Source organism: Eleutherodactylus coqui, chromosome 1 (genome assembly GCF_035609145.1).
Source record: "Eleutherodactylus coqui strain aEleCoq1 chromosome 1, aEleCoq1.hap1, whole genome shotgun sequence".
Lineage (NCBI taxonomy): Eukaryota > Metazoa > Chordata > Amphibia > Anura > Eleutherodactylidae > Eleutherodactylus > Eleutherodactylus coqui.
The window spans coordinates 486,172,092-486,189,678 of NC_089837.1; the positions used below are offsets into that span (position 1 = coordinate 486,172,092).

The following is a 17,587-nucleotide window of genomic DNA, read 5'->3' on the forward strand; positions in this document are numbered from 1 at the left end:
TTTCTGACAAAAAGAAAAAACAAAAACTGTATAAATTTGTCTTAACCCTACAAGTACTTAGTTGATTCTTACCACTTCCTTGAGCTTTGCCTCAATTTCTTCCGAAGTCAGTTTTTTACTGAGAGGTGTTTTTCGTAACAACATATCACAGTAATTAGCAAGTAATTCCGGACACTTTGATTCAGGCTGGGTTTTCAATCCAACACTAGTTAAAAAAAAAAGAAAAAGAAAAAAAACAACAACTTTATTTTACTGTCTACACAAAGGGTAATAAATAACAAAGCTGCAGGTTTCTAGAACTCTCATTCCCGAAAAAGCAGACGCGTCATGAAAGTGTAGATCCTATTAAGGTCCTCTTAGTAACGACTAACATTCTTAAAGGGGACTTTAATATTAATAACCTACCTTTTGTTCTGGTATTACGGCCTAAATATTAAAGTTTATTGGAAAATATAAAAGTGATGATTTAGAAAAAATATCTCCCTTTACAATAACTATTTCAGGTTTGTCATCTGTAATTGTGAAACTTTTCTCTCTACTACAAGATCATTAGCCCTTTTAGTGCCCCAGGATGTATATAGGCACAATACACTGCTCCATACACTGTTAATGACAGCTGATACCTGGCTGCAGCAGGCGCGATGAGCGTTCACGCTCAGTTTTTATAACTGCTTATAAATGCTCTGATTGGCATTCAGGAGTCCCAACACAGCCCTTATGAAATGAGATTGTTAGGTGCTGCCCGGGTATCATGACAACTGGGCGGGAAGGAAGGGGAAGGCTACTGAAAGTCTCCCAGTGCAGTCATGTATTTCTGCTTATTAAGATGGGCCTGGTTAACAAGTACAAAGAAAAATAAAAGATGTAAAAGTAAAAATAATTGAAACCATAAAACAGATTTGGCATCGTTATGTCTATAAATGTCTGACCTATCAAGATAATGCATTATTTATCCTGCATGGTGAAAGTCATCCAAAAAATAATTTACAATGTCAGAACCACGCTTCCCCACCCCCCAACCCCTTCCTCCAAGAAAAAAATGTAATAAAGCACAATCAAAAAGTTTTATGTACTTGAAAACAGTAACCACTGGTAGTCTAGAAAGGAAAGAAAGAAAGAAAAAAAAAAAGTCCACAACCCCATCGATAAAAAAAGTTGTGGCGGTCAGTAAAAGTATCAACATTTTATAATTTTTTCAAGATATTTTCTTTTTAACTATTAAACAAAAAAATAAAAATACATAAATAAATTTGGAATGGTCATAATCGTACTGACCCACATTAAGGCCTCATGTCCACTAGCAAAACTGAATTGCGGATTGTGCGCATTCAATTTTGCACATAGGAAATCATTGGCCCATCAGCAGTCAATGAAATTGAATTTTGCACCTGCGGATGTCATTTTAGTTGATTCGCGCTTTTTATGCGCGGAAAAAAAAAAAGCAGCATGCTCCATTTTAGTGCAGATTCCGCGCGGACCGTCCACATTGCTATCAATAGGTCATGATATCCGCATGAAAAAAAAATACCATTTAAAGCAAATGCGCGCGGAATCTGCTGCAGAAATCTGCGTGGATTGAATTTTTTTCAGTGGACATGAGGCCTAAAAGTTGTCATTTTTGCCACAGTGAGAGCGCTGTAAAACAAGACCCCCTCCATAGATGGAAAAAATTGATTTTTTTTCCCCATTTCACTCCACCTAGAAATTTTTTCAACTTGTTTAGTTTGTTATATGGTACATTAAATAATATAATTGAAAAATACAACTCGGCCACCAAAAACAAGCCCAGCCAGCTACATTAGACGAAAAGTGGGGAGGAGAAACCAAAAATAGAAAAAATAAAAAGTTAACAAAGTACTAAATTTCTGAAAAAAAACATACTTTGCAGAGATTCACTTTTTAGTAAGAAAAAAGTTCTGAAAATATTAAGTATAACATCTTACCCTTTTTGCTTTAGTGGCAGCTCAAGCTTAAATATTGTCGCATCATTTACAACGGCCTTATACGCCTGGAAGAGATGAAGTAAAATGATGAAACGAGAGATGCTAACAGGTTCATTTGGTTATAACATTTGTGTATTTCATGTTCCGTGTTTTATCAGATTCATGTGTATTATAGAAGGAAATCTGAGTTGCACCTTATGGCTTCTAAGGAGTTACGCTTCAGAAATCAATGTAACACATCAAATTACTGGGGTAAAATTGCAATTGTTAAAAGCCATTCCGAATCTAATGTACAGAAGGCCCCGGGGGCGTACAGCGAGGGCAGGAACTCCGGGGGATGCAGCTAGATTTTTTTTATTATTAAAAAGAGTAACCACACTTTAATTTTTTCTCTAAAATGTACAGGATAGGCGATTATAAGCACTTTTGTAGTATGTTTTACCAGCCTATTATGTACATATTTAGTAGAACACTTCTCTTTAGCTCTGCCGATAACACTGGATGACTTCTTTCTCAGCAGCAGGGGAAGGTGGGGTGCATTAAAAAAAATAAATAAAATGATGTCGGAAGAGGCCACTATGGGGAAACCGATATATAAATGTAATAAAACTAGGACATGTTATTATACTGTTCTGTATAAGCTGCTGTGCCTGCTCTAGAGAGGGCAGTGCAGGCACAGTGCAGACAGGGGCTCGCTCTTCAGCTATACGTCTTCTAGCGATAGAGACGGTTTTATGAAATATGGACAAAATTGGCTGATTAAACATATTGCAGAATTGCTTATAATCACCTATTCTGTAGACTTTGGAAAAAAATGTAAGTGCTCTTACTTTTTGCACAATCAATGTTTATTGACCGAAGCCAACTTACAGACGGGGACGATGTACAGAAGTCACAGTGTGTAACGCAGATTTGTAAATGATGCTAAGTAATACTGCACAAGAATATAGTCCCAATAAAGTCCTTTGTGAAGAGAACCAACTGTGATGTGTCTTATGTGTCCCAAGTTGTAAAAACAGATATAGCATTGTGCCCAAATGTAAAAACGAAAACTGGAACATAGGCCAACAAATTACTAACAAACTATCAAAATGAAGAGAAAAGGGGCAAGGATGCCCAGCCATATGGATAAAGTAGGCAAATAATGAAGATAGAACAATAACTCTGCAGCGCCATCTATTGGAAGGCAGCATTCCTGCAAATCAATGGCAAAGTCTTTAACCCCTTCCCACTCCAGGACATACATTTATGTCCCGGAGCGTCGGAGGGCGACCTCTCTGCATACAGCGCGGGCGTCAGCTGTTTACTACGTCTGACAATCCCGGGCAATATCCGCGATCGGCTGTTCGGCCGATCACGGCTATTAACCCTTTAAATGCCGCTATCAATTTTGACAGCGGCATTTAAAGCCCCCAAACGCTAATATGTGGTCCTGTACGCCCCCCCGCGGTGAGATCGGGGAAGCCGTGCAGGTGTCATGGCTGCTGGGGCCTTCAGAAACGCCCGAGGGCTGCCTTAAGAGACCGCCTATCAAGCCATCACCGTGGGGTGGCTTGATAGGCTGCCTGTCAGAATGCACTATGATGTAATGCTATAGCATTATGTCATACTGAAGGAGCAATCAAAGTATCGCATATTGTAGCCCCCCAGGGGGGACTTAAAAGAAAAGTTAAAAAAAGAGCAATAAAGTTTTTTTAATTGTAAAAAAAAAATAAAAAAAAAAATAAAAGTTTAGATCACCCCCCTTTTGCCATATCTATAATTACAAAGTCTAAATAATAAAATAAAAATACATATTTGGTATTGCCGCGTCTGTAAAAGTCCGATCTATCAAAGTAGCACATTATTTACCCCGCATGAAGAACGTCGTCCAAAAAAAACAAAAAAAAAAGAACGCCAGAAATGCACTTTCAGTCACCCTGTCTCCCAGAAAAAATGCAATAAAAATCAATCAAAAAGTCGTATGTATTCCGAATTAGTGCTAAGAGAAACTACACGACATCTCACAAAAAATAAGCCCTCGCTGAACTACGTCGACGGAAAATAAAAAAGCTATTGCGCGCACAAGATGACCGCAGAAAATAGTTGAAAAAAATTTAATGTCTTTGGAAAAAAAAAAAACTATACAAGTTTGGTATCGTGGTAATCATACTGACCCATAGAATAAAGTTATCATGTCCCTTTTGTTGCAGTTTGTGCGCCGTAGAAGCAAGACGCACTGAAAGATGGCGGAATGTCATTTTTTTTCATTTTACTCCACTTAAATAGCACCATTGAAAAATACAACTCGTCCCGCAAAAAACAAGCCCTCATACAGCGACGTCGATGGATAAATAAAGGAGTTATGAATTTTTTAAAGGGGGGAATGGGTGGGGGGAGAAACGAAAATGGAAAAAATAAAAAGGCCGTGTCATGAGGGGTTAAACAAGTCTTTATAACCGACCAGGAATTGAAAACCAAAAGTCAGATTCCATACACAGACAGCTGTTTCGGGGTGTTTGCCTTTCATCAGTGTGCAGTAGGTTTCTGTCTTAGCTAGTGAGAGGGGATATCAACACTCCTTGGGAGGGCACCTAGAAGGTGTGTGGAGGCACCTAGTAGGTGATTGGGTGGGGCATAGTCTCTCCCCAAGGAGAGCAACTATAAGGGGTGTGGAGACACCTAGGACGTGAGTAAGGGGATTTATAAGGCCATGCATACTCCGCTGGGTAATATGTGCTTTTTTCGCTTCCTATTCCCAATCATTGTTTTAAAGAGTCATATATTGATTTGAAGGAATGCTGCCATCCAATAGGTTGCGCTGCGGAGGTATTGTTACATCTTCCTTAGCTGCATATATTACCCAGAGGAACATGCATGGCCTTGAAAGTCTCCTCACTCACCTCCTAGGCGTTTCCACATCCCCTCTGGGTGCTCTCCTTGGGGAGAAACAACACCCCTTCCAACATATTGATGAGCTCACACATCCTCCACATACACTCGAAGAACATTCATCTATAGCTCTGAAATCACCAGCCGTTATCTCATACGGTGCGGCACAGAATTAAATAGAAAACACTAAATACTTGGATGACTGAAAACAGGAACAGGCAGATCGGAGGGACAGCACAGAAGAACTACTGCAGGTAATATACCCTCCCTTCCCTCTCCATTTGCTTCCAGTATAAAATTTTGTCCCTTAACTAAAGGGTCGCTTTGAAGGGAATCCGTCACCATGTTTCTGCAGCCCTCATCAAACAACGAACGACATGCAGGAATGCTGCCTTCTAATGGGGGGGGCTGTAGAGGTATTGTTGCATCCCCCCATCTGCACAACTCTAATAGACACACTTAACTAATTAAAATGAACCCAGAGTTCCAATTTATGTATAAAATCTATAAAAACTAAAACAGAAGCAAATAAAAAAATAAGCAAAGAAAAAACAACAACAAAATGAAGCAACTTGCCTTGTCCCGGGCAGTAAGAAACCTTGGATCATCTTGGAAAGCTTCTTTAACTAATTTGCTAAATCTATTAAACAAGGTCAGTAATTGCTCTACATATTTCTCTGAATCCTGAAAAGACAAAAAGAGAAAAACAATGAAGATCTAAACCGTTTCTGTGTCAGGTTCTCATATCACGCAGTTCAGCTTATTTCCCCTCCAACATTTCAGTGCGAAATTTTATTATGCGACAGTTCATTCCTCATGGACCAAGCTTGGTAAATATACGGCACTTGGTCCTCAGCTTTAATCCCGGCTGATAGGTGTTCGGCACGGGATTTAAGCCTCTGTTCCTGCAATCAAGTAGGAGCAGGTTGGGTCCTTAGCTGTCAAACACAGCAGAGAACCCTGAGGAGAAGAGAGAAGCAGTTATTACCTGCTTCTGCCTTCTCCTTTCCTGGCTACATAGCGCTCAATGAGTGCTATGTACTAAAGAGTAAAAGTGGACCCCAGAGATCGCTCTTCTCTCCATCCTACCAGGCCCTATAGCCTCGATTAAGTAAGGTAACCTCAGATTTTTCCTCCTAGCTGCGAGACAGGTGTTACCACGGCAGTGGAACACCACGGTGACTCCTACCACGCTTAATGTGGGTAAAAGCTATGGATGACATCATGTACATAGAAGAACTAAGGGCTAGAGATGACTCTAAATTCTCTATTCACTACGCCATGGTAGGCGATTTGGATAGACTTTCGCTCCTCTGCTAAATTTAATTTACAGTTAGCCAATGGCGTGGTACCATCCTAAATATAACTGGTATGGGACACTATCTTTGAGGATGTCCTGACCTGGATGGCCGCCGCTGGGCATATAAACCCTCCCCCCTCTCTCCCACTCCCCAATCTTTCTCCCCTTCTCCTTTTCTTATCCGCTCTCCTTTTTTCTCCTCTCTTCTTCTTCCTTCTTTTCACTAGGGAGATTGATGCTGTGATGTAACAGTGTCGACCTGATACGCACTACAGGTGGTAAGTGGATCTTCCCCCTCCCCCTGTGAATTTAAAACATATATATGTTCTCCCAATTTATTTATAATTTGTCTACAATTTTCTATGCAATTTGGCGTTCGCATCTGACTTGGGATTACTCAGGGAGGAAGTTAGTTAATTATTAAGTGATGGGTCAACAAGGATTCCCAGGCACCTGTAGGGTGCCCTATTATGCTGATGTTTTTTTTTCCCACCTGAAGGGATACTCTTAAATCTGTTATAGACATAAAAAAAGAAAATACCTCACTGCTGAACCCAACCAAAACAGTCACCGTATGCGCCCTGTAATCCAAAACTAAACATATTATATACCAAAATGTCCAAAACAAAATGAGGAACCCATTCCCATACTTGTATTTTTTTAAATTAGTATATTTATGCTAAAATAAACTATAAATAAAAAAAAACAAAAAACTTTTTTTAGTTTTTTACCCCCACGTAAAAAAAGGCAGTGAAAAGATACTAAAAAATAGCCCTATGTATCACAGGAAAAAAAAAAAATTTTGGGAGCTGAAGAAAAAAAAATAAAATAGGGCAGTAAAACCACCACAAAACAGCCTGGTCCTTAAGGGGTTCATAATCTTTATTTATATCGCACCAACATATTTTGCAGCACTTTGCAGCCTTCGTGCCAATGTCTTTCCGTGCCGGACAGTAAAACTTAGTGTTTTTCTGCCTAGCAATGGAAGCCGGACTGTAACAGAGAAAACCAGAATGGCATCAGTTGTGTTGAGTTCTGGCCAGACATGACTAATGTATGTGAACCCGGCCTTAGATGTGAAGCACATAATGCAGCGGTCATTAATTTACAGGATTCAGCAACTGGCCTAACATTATCAAGTTACAGACGCAGAACTGCAGCTTATTCCAGAACCCCATTTATTCTCCCCTTGACATTGTGGGAATTAGTAGGATGCAAGTGAAGCCTACTTACAGTAGTAATGGTCTCTGCAGCTGCCACCATATCAGCTAATCCAGCACTCACTATGTGTTCTTCCAAGTCTTTTAACATTGGCTCGATCCCATTAGGAACTTTATCCATCAGCGAAAACATTAAATGTAGTTCTAAGAATAAACGAGAGAATACTCCTCATATATTGGCTCTACAGATGTTGGATACAAATGACACGACCCATTATCTCAAGCACTACAACATAATGATCTCTGGGCTCGATCAGTTCCTTCTCAGATTTCGCACTCAGTGATATACGAAAACTTTTTTCCTATCCCATCAACTATGCTAAAACAACAAAATCAACTGTACTTTCCCATCCTCTGCCGCTGCGATCCAGCGTTGTAGCCCCGCCGTCCTCCCGGTGTTTGTTGCTGAAGAGGTCATTGGATATCATACAACCATTGCAGACAATCGGAGGCAACAGCGCCACCATTCTGATGTGAGCACTAAATGCCAAAAGAACACGTAGTGACACTGTGGCCTCTGATTGGCTGCAGTGGTCACGTGATGTCCTGTAATATCCTCTTCACCAACAAACATTGGGAGGATAGCGGAGCTACAGCACTGGATGGCAGCGGCAGACGACAGTAAAGTACAGTTGTGTTATTTTAGCACAGTTGGTGTTTGAGGGGAAATGTCCGGTAACAGGAAAACCAGTCACATTTCAACCACTGCAAATTGACAGGTCTTTCCGTACAACGATACGTCAGGACAGACCTCTCAATAAGTGGCTGTAGGATAGGGAAATGGGCATGAATATAAGAATACTAATGAGCAACAGCTGCACACAAAATGTAAAACTGTTGAATGGACTGATAAGCGACAGATCGCTACAATAGCTCGTTTCACTACAGTCATGGGAGATGTCTTGTAACGAGGAGCGGTGGGCCGATGCATCCAGGACTGCAATGAAGTTTGTTCACTTACTTTTCATGAAAATATCCACAAAACGTGTCATTTGACCAGGATGCTCAAACCTGTAGAAGACAATCTGTTCCCTGACACATGTAACAAGACGCTTCACTGGGTGTACGAACTACTTCATCCGTCTGGAAAGTCATGCCAAAAACAGCCTGCCTTTGCAGGGATGCCACTCTTTCCACTATGATCTACTGTCCGCACATATCTAGATGCAGTCCCAATCACATACAGCTTAGCAATCAACCCAATGACGTTAGGCTTGTAAGCCAGAAGGTCCCAGGCGTCGAGGATACCAGAAGTCTGCACAGTGGCAGATATTGATCATCAGGTGCAAAAAGGTTGCTATGATATTAGACACGCGTGAAGCGCTACTTCATTTTTGTAAGTCTACCTACTTTCTGTTTCGTTGCGCTTGATCATTCCTTGGCACTCGGCTAAAATGGTCTCTTTGAAGGACGTTACAAGGGCGTTCACACAACACTCCATCAGCTGTAAAATTGAAGTATAAAAGGGCAGATTAAATTTTTACAAAATTTTGCACTACAGGCAAATAAAATTAAAATAGCAAAAAGCAAAATAAAATGTTGGTACTGGTTACACCAAGTTTTGAAAGTTTTCCATAATCCTTAAAGATAGACACTGTCACCATTGTTTTGCACCCTTCTCTGAGGGCGGTATAAGGTAGTGACTGTCACGCTAATTACAGCAATATGTCTGCTGTGTGGATCTGTGCAGTAGTTTGGGGGAAACTTACACTTTATCAGTGGCAGCACATTCATAGAGGATTACATAAAAGTAAGCACCCAGTCCTCCAGCCAATGATTGACTGCTTTCTGCCTATTACTGTGCAAAGATCTGCCAATCATTAGCTGGAAGGCGGGGTGGGTGTGTCGGGCTTGCAGCTCATGAATATGTAGGACTAGTTTTGTGTCTGGCTGCTACTAATAAAATGCAAGGTTCTCCAAAACTACCGCACAGATACACAGCAGACATATCCCTGCAATCAGGCATTACCTTACGGTGCTCTTAGTGAGGGCTACAAAAAGATGGTGACCGATTCCCTTCAAAGTTGTTTCCCAGGAAAGACATTAATCATCTATCCACAGGATAGACGATAAAGGATTGCTAGGGGTTCCACCAATTAGACCCCCAACTAATCGTTAGCACGGCACACCCCACATACATGGAGGAGCAGTGCGATGCATGACCACATTTACTTCTACTGGATAAAAGAAGACAGCCAACCATATTGATCTCCTTCCGTCCTATAAAGCTAGCAGAGTGGAGGTCATGCATGTGCACTGCCGCTGTATTCACATTGGGCATTTGGGGTGAGCTGTTCTAAGGCTTGTTAGGGGTCCAAATGGCTAGATCTTCAGTAATCAGACCCCTCTAGGATGTGATGTGCATTTGTTTTTTTCTTCGTCTTCCTGTGCCCATTATTCTCCTCCCCCCAAGACCAATTCCTAATTGACCACAGCATCTAAGGGGTTAAATGGCTGGGATCTGAGTTATCTTTGAACTCAGTTATTGCGGCAGAGTTTCAGCTGCAATATATAGAAGACCCTCGCTGCCAATGGTCAGGGCATAGCTTACTTTAAAGAAGCCCTCCGTTTTCTGGGCAAAATTCTGTCCTGGACCTTAATGGTGGAGGGGGCATATTACCTAAAGGTGATTTTGTTAGCTGTCATTTGATTTTGATGGTTTGGGATCCTGTTTTGAGTGACCAAGATGGCTACTGCCATCTTTAGACAATGTAATCCCCTATAGGGCATTGGCAGTGTTGGGACCAATACACAATACCTGCTCTGTGATTGGCCAGCACTGCTCACGTGATTGGACCTGGCTAATCACAGAGTAGTGCATAGTATAGCCAGAAAATGGTGGTGGCTATCTTGTCCGCTGGCAAATAAGTCGCTCGAATGATGGCTGACAAAATCAACTACAGTTCATTCCTTTCTACCCTCCAGTCCCGGGACAGAATTTGTTCCAAAACCGGAGTGTCGCTTTAAAGAAAATGCATGTTAAATTAGAAATCTGCGTGCGTACTCACCGCCTGCACAGAGTTACACTCCCGCCTGGTCTCCAGGTACCGCACTGCTCTTTTCTCTTCTTCCTTTAGTTTAGCATCTGCCTGTTCAGGGTGAAATGACCATTAGAATCCGTAGAGGACAGATCCTACACAAACGGAGGTTTCATTATTGTTGTCTTACATATTTCATGTAGTTCTGTACACCATTCTGCTGCAGGTAGGACGGGGCTTGGGTTCGGTAAAACCTCTCTGTTGAATCTAAGTAAGCTTTTTCAAAATTATCTCTATAGATCTGGAGTTTGTCTTCTGGATTGGAGCAGAGGTTAACTGCAAACCGAATACACAAAACATTGCTACAAAGACAATCATTTACAAACTTTGAAGAAAAGGAGCATGCAAGAAAGTCACCCAACGGTATTCACCACCGTGTCCATAAAACACTTACTAAATGACCCGAGCTGCTGCGCCGGCTAAAACATTCAAGGGGCCGTGGCATTCAGAGAAGTACTCAATCACCTTTAGGCTAGCTTCACATGGGTGAGCGCGATATCAGGCTGTGAATCATGGCACGATATTGCGCTCACCACGTGAATCCCCCATGTGTGTGAGGCGGTTTTATGACAAAACCGCCTCACATCACTTTGGGGAAGAAGGAATCCTCCGTCGCAGCAGCCGTGTTGGAGAATCCTGGAGTTTCTTTCATTGTTTTCATTAGGGGACATTGTGTCACGTGCAGAGGCCACAGCGCTCACCCGAACAATATGACCTCATTAAACCATTGATCGGCAGGGGTACCGGGAGTCGGTCCCCCACCAATCTGAGATTTATGACCTACCGTGGAAAGAAGTCATTAATATTTTAGTTTCTCTTGAAATGCCTATAAAATATATTTGCAAGTTACTAAAGACAATACTGGGTGAAAGGCCGGGCTCACACGGCTATAAGCATAAATCGCTGAGGGGGTTATGCAGCATTTTTACACCTGTGATCCAGCGTATTGCCGCTTATGGTGGCGAAATTGTAGTGCGCATGACAGTATTTCTATTCCCCGCACTGTCGCATACACACGCTGCCCATTCACAATGGATTACGCGCCCACAGAGAACAATATGCTCTCTCGGGCGTAATACGCTGCAAAATAGAGCATGCTGTTCTTTTTTGCACTTGTGAATTACACAATTCCTACACCAAATGTGTGCAAAACTGCGTAAGGTAATGCATTTGATTGCATGTGAATTACCGTGTATTCCATGTGTATTATGTGGTAATCTTACTTCGTATGAGCTTGGAGAAATAAAAAAATGGTTAAAAAATAAAAAATAAATGTAAGAAAAAAAGAAAACATCAGCCACAAAAGCTCGTACAATGACTGCGGGTGTAAGAATATCACCGCTGCAGCTTCCGTAAGACATCGTTACTAGTCAGCAAGACGGCTCACAAATGCTTCTACACCTAGGGCCAGGCTTGGACGGCCATAGTTGGCAGCGTGCCGACCATGGGAAACACGCACGGCACTTATTAGTAAGCAATGTTTTTGCGACATACGCCACGTACAAGTGTAATATGTGTAATTTATTTTGCCGTGCATTTCATGTGAGCAGCAACATGGCCGCCTATGACAGACTGATGCAGCGTATTCCATGCGTGGAATAAGCTATAACAATACGTTCTTGTGAGAGAGCCCTTAGGCCTCCCTCACACAGGGCGTTTTATACAGCGTTTAGTGCTGCCTTTTCAGCCCAGCGCTAAACACTGTACAACACTGCCATTCATTTTAATGGGGTTGCTCACACAAGGCTGAAAACGCAGCGCCTCCCAACGTTGCGCTTTGACAGCGATGCAAGTTCTATTTTGGGGCGTTTTCAGTCCTGCGTCGCCCATTGAAATGAATGGGCAGCGGTTTCAGCACTGTTGAAAACGAGGCAACACTTGGGGCCGCGTTTTTGGCAGTGTTAACCGCTCGCCGATTTTCGGGGTGAGGGCTTGCAATAGAAGCCCTACCCCAAAAATCAGTCCCAGCTAGGTAGAGAAAAAAGAAAGTAATACTCACCTAGCCGCTGTGGTCCGGCAAGCTCTGATTGGCTGAGACAGTCAACGAAGGGCTGTGATTGGGCATCGAGCCAGCGCCGACAACCAATCACAGTACTCTATTGCTGGAGGCAGGGTTCTCAAACCTGGCCTACGGCAATAGACTTGGGAGTCCAGGGGAAGCCCGGATCAGCGGCAGAGACCAGAGGCCACGACCCGGACTGCAGCGGCTAGGTGAGTATTGCTTTTTTTTTTTCTTTTCAGCATCCTTGGCTGCGTGTGAGGGAGGCCTTAGAGTAGTTACAAAACTGCAATGGATCTGTTGCTTGATGTATACCAGTGGTGCCCGATGGACCCCACTGGCTTATAATGAGGTCTGTTGAACTCCGTAAAGGTGTCCACGGCTTTGAGTGAAGAAACCGTGCTGCAAGCAGCGCTATTGTTCCCTGTTTAGAGTGATGTAATCTGCAGATGTGAGCAGAGCCTGAGCAAAACTTTAATTGAATCAGGAGTGGGTAAAAGTGTGAAACTTACCGTAGGATTCTCTAACGCCGATGACTAGTTGGGAGTCGAATGCTTCCCCTAACCGCTCAGCATGGACCAGCTTCATCGCGCTGTCCTGAAGACGATTTTTAATATTTGAAAATATAGATTCATTCCAGGTATCCAACATCAGCTGCAAAGGAAGACAACGAACAAGCAGATTATAAGGCAACCTACAACAAACAGACCACGCTGAAGCAGAAGACAAACTCCGTCACTCGGGAGCCTCTCAGCCGCTGCAGAGCAGCAATGTAATACGGAGCAAGGCCTACCTTTCTAACAATACTGTCTTCCACATTGGATTTCTTGTTGCTCCCCTGTTTACCCATTAAAGTAATTTCTAGTTGACAGAAGGGCTTGGGTAAGATGTCACACTGCGTGAAGAACTTGCGCCATTCTACAATATAAGCTTTGAGTAAAGCGGTGTCATCCTGATGACTCAATACTCTCTGGAAAAGACAAAGTAGAAACTCTGTTTATTTACAAAAGTCAGTAAAATGTAGAAAAAAAAAATCTAATAAATAAAGCAGAAAAATAGTAACAAATGTACTAAAATAAAAAAAAACAGAATAAAAAAAAAATTGCATTCATTGCTCTAAACCTGTGCAGATGCTCCAATGTCGGCTAGTGGTCTCGGTCTACAAGCTGCCATGCGGCCTGTATACAGAGACCGCTGGGTGGCTACTACAGCATCACTGCTTCACTGGTGGGAGGATTGAAGTTGTGACTAGGATTTTTTTTTTTTTTTTTAAGTTTTAAATTTAGTTTAGAACTTTTGCAGTTAGAAATTGGACAACAACCTCATAAAGGAAACTGCTATCCGAGGTTCCTGCTTGTCTCTAGTCCATGTATGACATGATTAGCCATTCATGTGATGCTACAATTTCTTACACGCCAACGCAGGAAACACGAATCGCTGGATATGGCTTTCCATTGATAACAGAGAATGCTGGGTGTAACTCTTCTGAACGAGCGCACAAGCGGGTGACATCATCGCCAGTTGTTTGCGCTGGTGCAGAGCGTTTAGACCGGCAGATCATCGCTGAGAATTGCTCACTTCTGGCTCAGTGCTTCATATTTTATGTGAAGCACTAAGCAGGGAGTGTTTAGACGCAGCGAGAAGTGAGCGACCAGCAATGATATTTTTATGCTGGTTGAAAGTGAGCAACAAACAAGTAAACAAATCACACACAATGGCTCTGCATTTAGATGGAACGATTATTGAGTATTTTAATCCGTTTGAATGAATTTTGCGCAGCAATCGTTACATGTAAATGGCCCTTCAGCCAACCCATCTTGATCACTGCTGATTACAAGGGTGGTCTTCACAGGGCAATGCTTTTAAGTAGAGATGAGCGAGCGTACTCGCAAAGGCAAATTACTTGAGTGAGTACCTGCCTGCTCATCTCAAAAAATTCGGGTTCCGGCAGGGGGCGTGGAGCCGCGGGGAGGAACGGAGGGGAGATCTCTCTTTCACTCCCCCCCCCCCCCTCGCTCAACTATGCTCACTTCCGCAACTCACTGCTCTCCCCTGCCGGCCCCCGAATCTTTAGAGATGAGCGGGCAGGTACTCGCATAAGGCACTACTCGCTCGAGTAATTTGCCTTAGCGAGTATACTCGCTCATGTCTACTTTTAAGTAATAAAACAACTGAAATTAATGAAAATAAAACTCCATATAGTGTAAATAAATAAAAGGCGAATTACAGTTTAGGAACCTTCCTAACAGGTGAGTTAAAGGGGTTGTTCAGCTTTGAACTATTGAAGATAGGTGGGATTCTGCTGCCTGAGACCCCCATCAATTACCTCTTTTGCCTAGGCTGCTGTGTCAGTGTACTGAGCCAGAAGCTGACAGCTCCATCCACCCTGCGTTGGCATTGAAGGAGCTGTCCCCATTGAACGCCACCTGCGGCGATTTTATTCTGCAAGTTTAGTGTGTTGCGAGGTGTGGAAATAGAAGCCGTTACATGCAGTCGGTTTATTTCAGCGTGCAATTTTTCTCTTGCTGCGAGATTGGAAAACTGCAGCGTGTTCTATTTTTGGGCAATATCGCCCATTATTTCCTATCGGAGGCAAAAACTGCTTTGCCCATGAATACCGTGTGTGATTTTTACCATTGTAATTACTGGAGTATCGTGTGAGGTTTTGTGCAGAGTGATGCGATGCACTTTACTTTTCTTGCTAAATGCATCACACATGCAGAAAAATTGCATGTTTGCGAGTGCAGTGTGGGTCCAAGGTTCTTGGACAGATATCATTCTTGTCTAACTGCAGCTTTTACCCACTAGCGTTTTTTTAATGCTGCGATATCCCTGTTTTTTTTCGATGGGACTTTCTAATGGTAAAAATCGCAAATTTGTGCTGTTGCGATTTTGTGCGATGTGATTTTAACATTAAAAAGTCCCATTGAAAAAAATGCAGCGTTAAAAAACAAACAAAAAAAACCCAAAACGCTAGTGGGTAAAAGCCCTTAGGAATCAATGAAACGCTACATATTACGCGAATACTCCAGTACCTTGGGTTTCATTTTTCTAATGTTTTGGTTGCAAGGCCTCAGAAGGGAGAAATAAAATATTGTGAAGCTATTATCTACACGACCATATTCTATTAACATTTACAACTGCAGCGTTTATTGGCTGAATGCCGCGAACCCCGTCCATTGGAACACCTGTATAGATAAGGGCTAATGCCCATGGACTGATGTCTGCTGCGTCTCACGCGGTGTTATCCCGCAGCTATTAGGTTCCGTTGAACCTAATAGCTCAGTGCTTACGCTGCGGAATTCCTCAGTGTGAAAGGAAGCGCAGCATGCTTTAATTGCCACAGGAAAACGTGCAGCCGGCTTCTGTTGTAGTCAATGGAAGCTGTACGTCATTCGATATGGCCCACCGTGTCATCGCCCACTGCCGACGCATCATGCGTGCCAGTTCAGACGGGGCTCTCATGGCAGATCCGGAGGAGTATGGGGTCCTTGGGTGGCAGTGTGTCGGACTCCGCTGCGATATTCTGCTGGCGGAATCTGACACGGCCGTGGGCATGAGGCCTTAGGCATATGTACATAAAAGGTTTGTCTAGCAAAAATTTAAATTTATTAGGTTTTTTATTTCTATATGTGCTCTATTTTCCCAGAGCGTCTTTAAAAGGGAGTCCCATCACAAGGACTTCTATAACTGGAAAAAAAGAAGAGAAAAACAATGAAGTACTCACAGCTTGTGCCTGCTTGATAAAATCTAGAATATCTTCCTTTAAAGCCTGATGGATTTTGGCTGGACCTTTATCATCCCATAGACACACTGCATGCACGTCCCTGCAACACAAACGGTAGTGAGAGTTCTCAAAGACAGATTAAATGCAAAAAGAAAAAAGAGGGAATGTGATGCCAGCGGAGAACACTGTAAGTCTGTTCTGAAGAGTGATCAACCTCAAAGGGGTTTCCAAGCTGTTAAACACTTATGACATATCCACAGATCCACTACCCGGGTCCCTCGACTAATCAGCTGTTTATAGGGCTGATGAGATGTTCCTGCAATACCAAGCTGGTCCACTGCACAATCTACAGCGCTATCTGCTTCCTGCTCATCGGCAGCAGAAGCCTGTGAACACTTGATCAGCGAGGGGTACTGGGTGGCAGATCTGCAACAATCAACTAATGAGAACTTATCTTGTGGATAGGTCATTACATTTTGGGAGCTAGAAAACCCCTTTAAAGAGTATGTAACGTTTTTCAACAGATTTTTATTGTGCCAATGTAAAATTAATAAAAGAAAGAAAAGACAAAAAAAAACTGCATCAAACTTTTTGTCATCTACAACTTGTGCACTGATATTTTTGTTTCCTATGTCCTGTTAGCAAAGCATGGCGGCCAGATGGGAGTATAACGGCTAGATTATCTGTGGTCTGTGCCAACCTAGACACGTCGGACTACCTGCAATCATGTTCCCATTTAGACCAATACAAACGAGTATACAGTCTATTAATACGATCTTCATGGCGGTTGGTTAAAGTGTTTAGAGATCGGCTTCCTCGTACCTAATAACGTGCGGACATTCTCTACATGATATAAGAGCTATAGTGAAAGGCTGCAGAAAGGGAGACATTCGAGCTTAAAGGAGGTCGTCAAGGATGGAACGATTTTTGGGGGATTTTCATCTCCACTTCTCAAAAGCCATACCTTTTTTTATTTCTCTGTTGCAATGGCCGTATGAGGGCTTGTAGTTTTTATTGGTGCCATTTTTGGGTACTTACTTACACTGTATTGTAAAACTTATTTTTTTATCATAGCAGGGAGAGAAAACGCATCAGTTCTGCCATTTTTTAGTGTTTATCATGCAGCATAAATGACGACGCATTTTTTCTGCAGGTTGGTACGATTGCAATGATACCAATTTTTTTTTCTTTTTAGGTTTTTCCACAATAAAACCCCTTTTTTGGAAATTACTGTATATTTCGGCGTATAAGGCAACGGGGCGTATAAGACGATCCCCCAACTGTCGCCTTATACGCCTGGAATACGGTGTAAAAAAAGCAATCCAGAAAGCAATGCTCTGTCTGGGACGAGGAGGGAGCGACAGCCTGCAGCAGCCGGCGTATAAGACGACCCCCGACTGCAGAGCAGATTTTTCGGGGTTAAAAGGTCGTCTTAAATGCCGGAATATACGGTACTTTTTTCTTCTAAATCACTGTAATCAAAGTCCAA

At 42.4% G+C, this 17,587-nt stretch overlaps 1 protein-coding gene across 1 annotated transcript in view; it reads right to left on the minus strand.

Moving 5' to 3' along the window:
• Window positions 1-17,587, minus strand: part of CUL5 (cullin 5) — a 52,481-nt gene that overhangs the window by 20,968 nt on the left and 13,926 nt on the right. Inside the window, exons 3-12 of the mRNA XM_066586179.1 lie at window positions 16,099-16,198; window positions 13,165-13,341; window positions 12,884-13,025; window positions 10,503-10,648; window positions 10,343-10,423; window positions 8,685-8,778; window positions 7,348-7,478; window positions 5,391-5,498; window positions 1,944-2,008; window positions 73-205 (exon numbers count right to left, since the gene is read on the minus strand). Coding sequence (XP_066442276.1) covers window positions 73-205; window positions 1,944-2,008; window positions 5,391-5,498; window positions 7,348-7,478; window positions 8,685-8,778; window positions 10,343-10,423; window positions 10,503-10,648; window positions 12,884-13,025; window positions 13,165-13,341; window positions 16,099-16,198 — 1,177 coding nt within the window. The remainder of the gene's footprint in view (window positions 1-72; window positions 206-1,943; window positions 2,009-5,390; window positions 5,499-7,347; window positions 7,479-8,684; window positions 8,779-10,342; window positions 10,424-10,502; window positions 10,649-12,883; window positions 13,026-13,164; window positions 13,342-16,098; window positions 16,199-17,587) is intronic.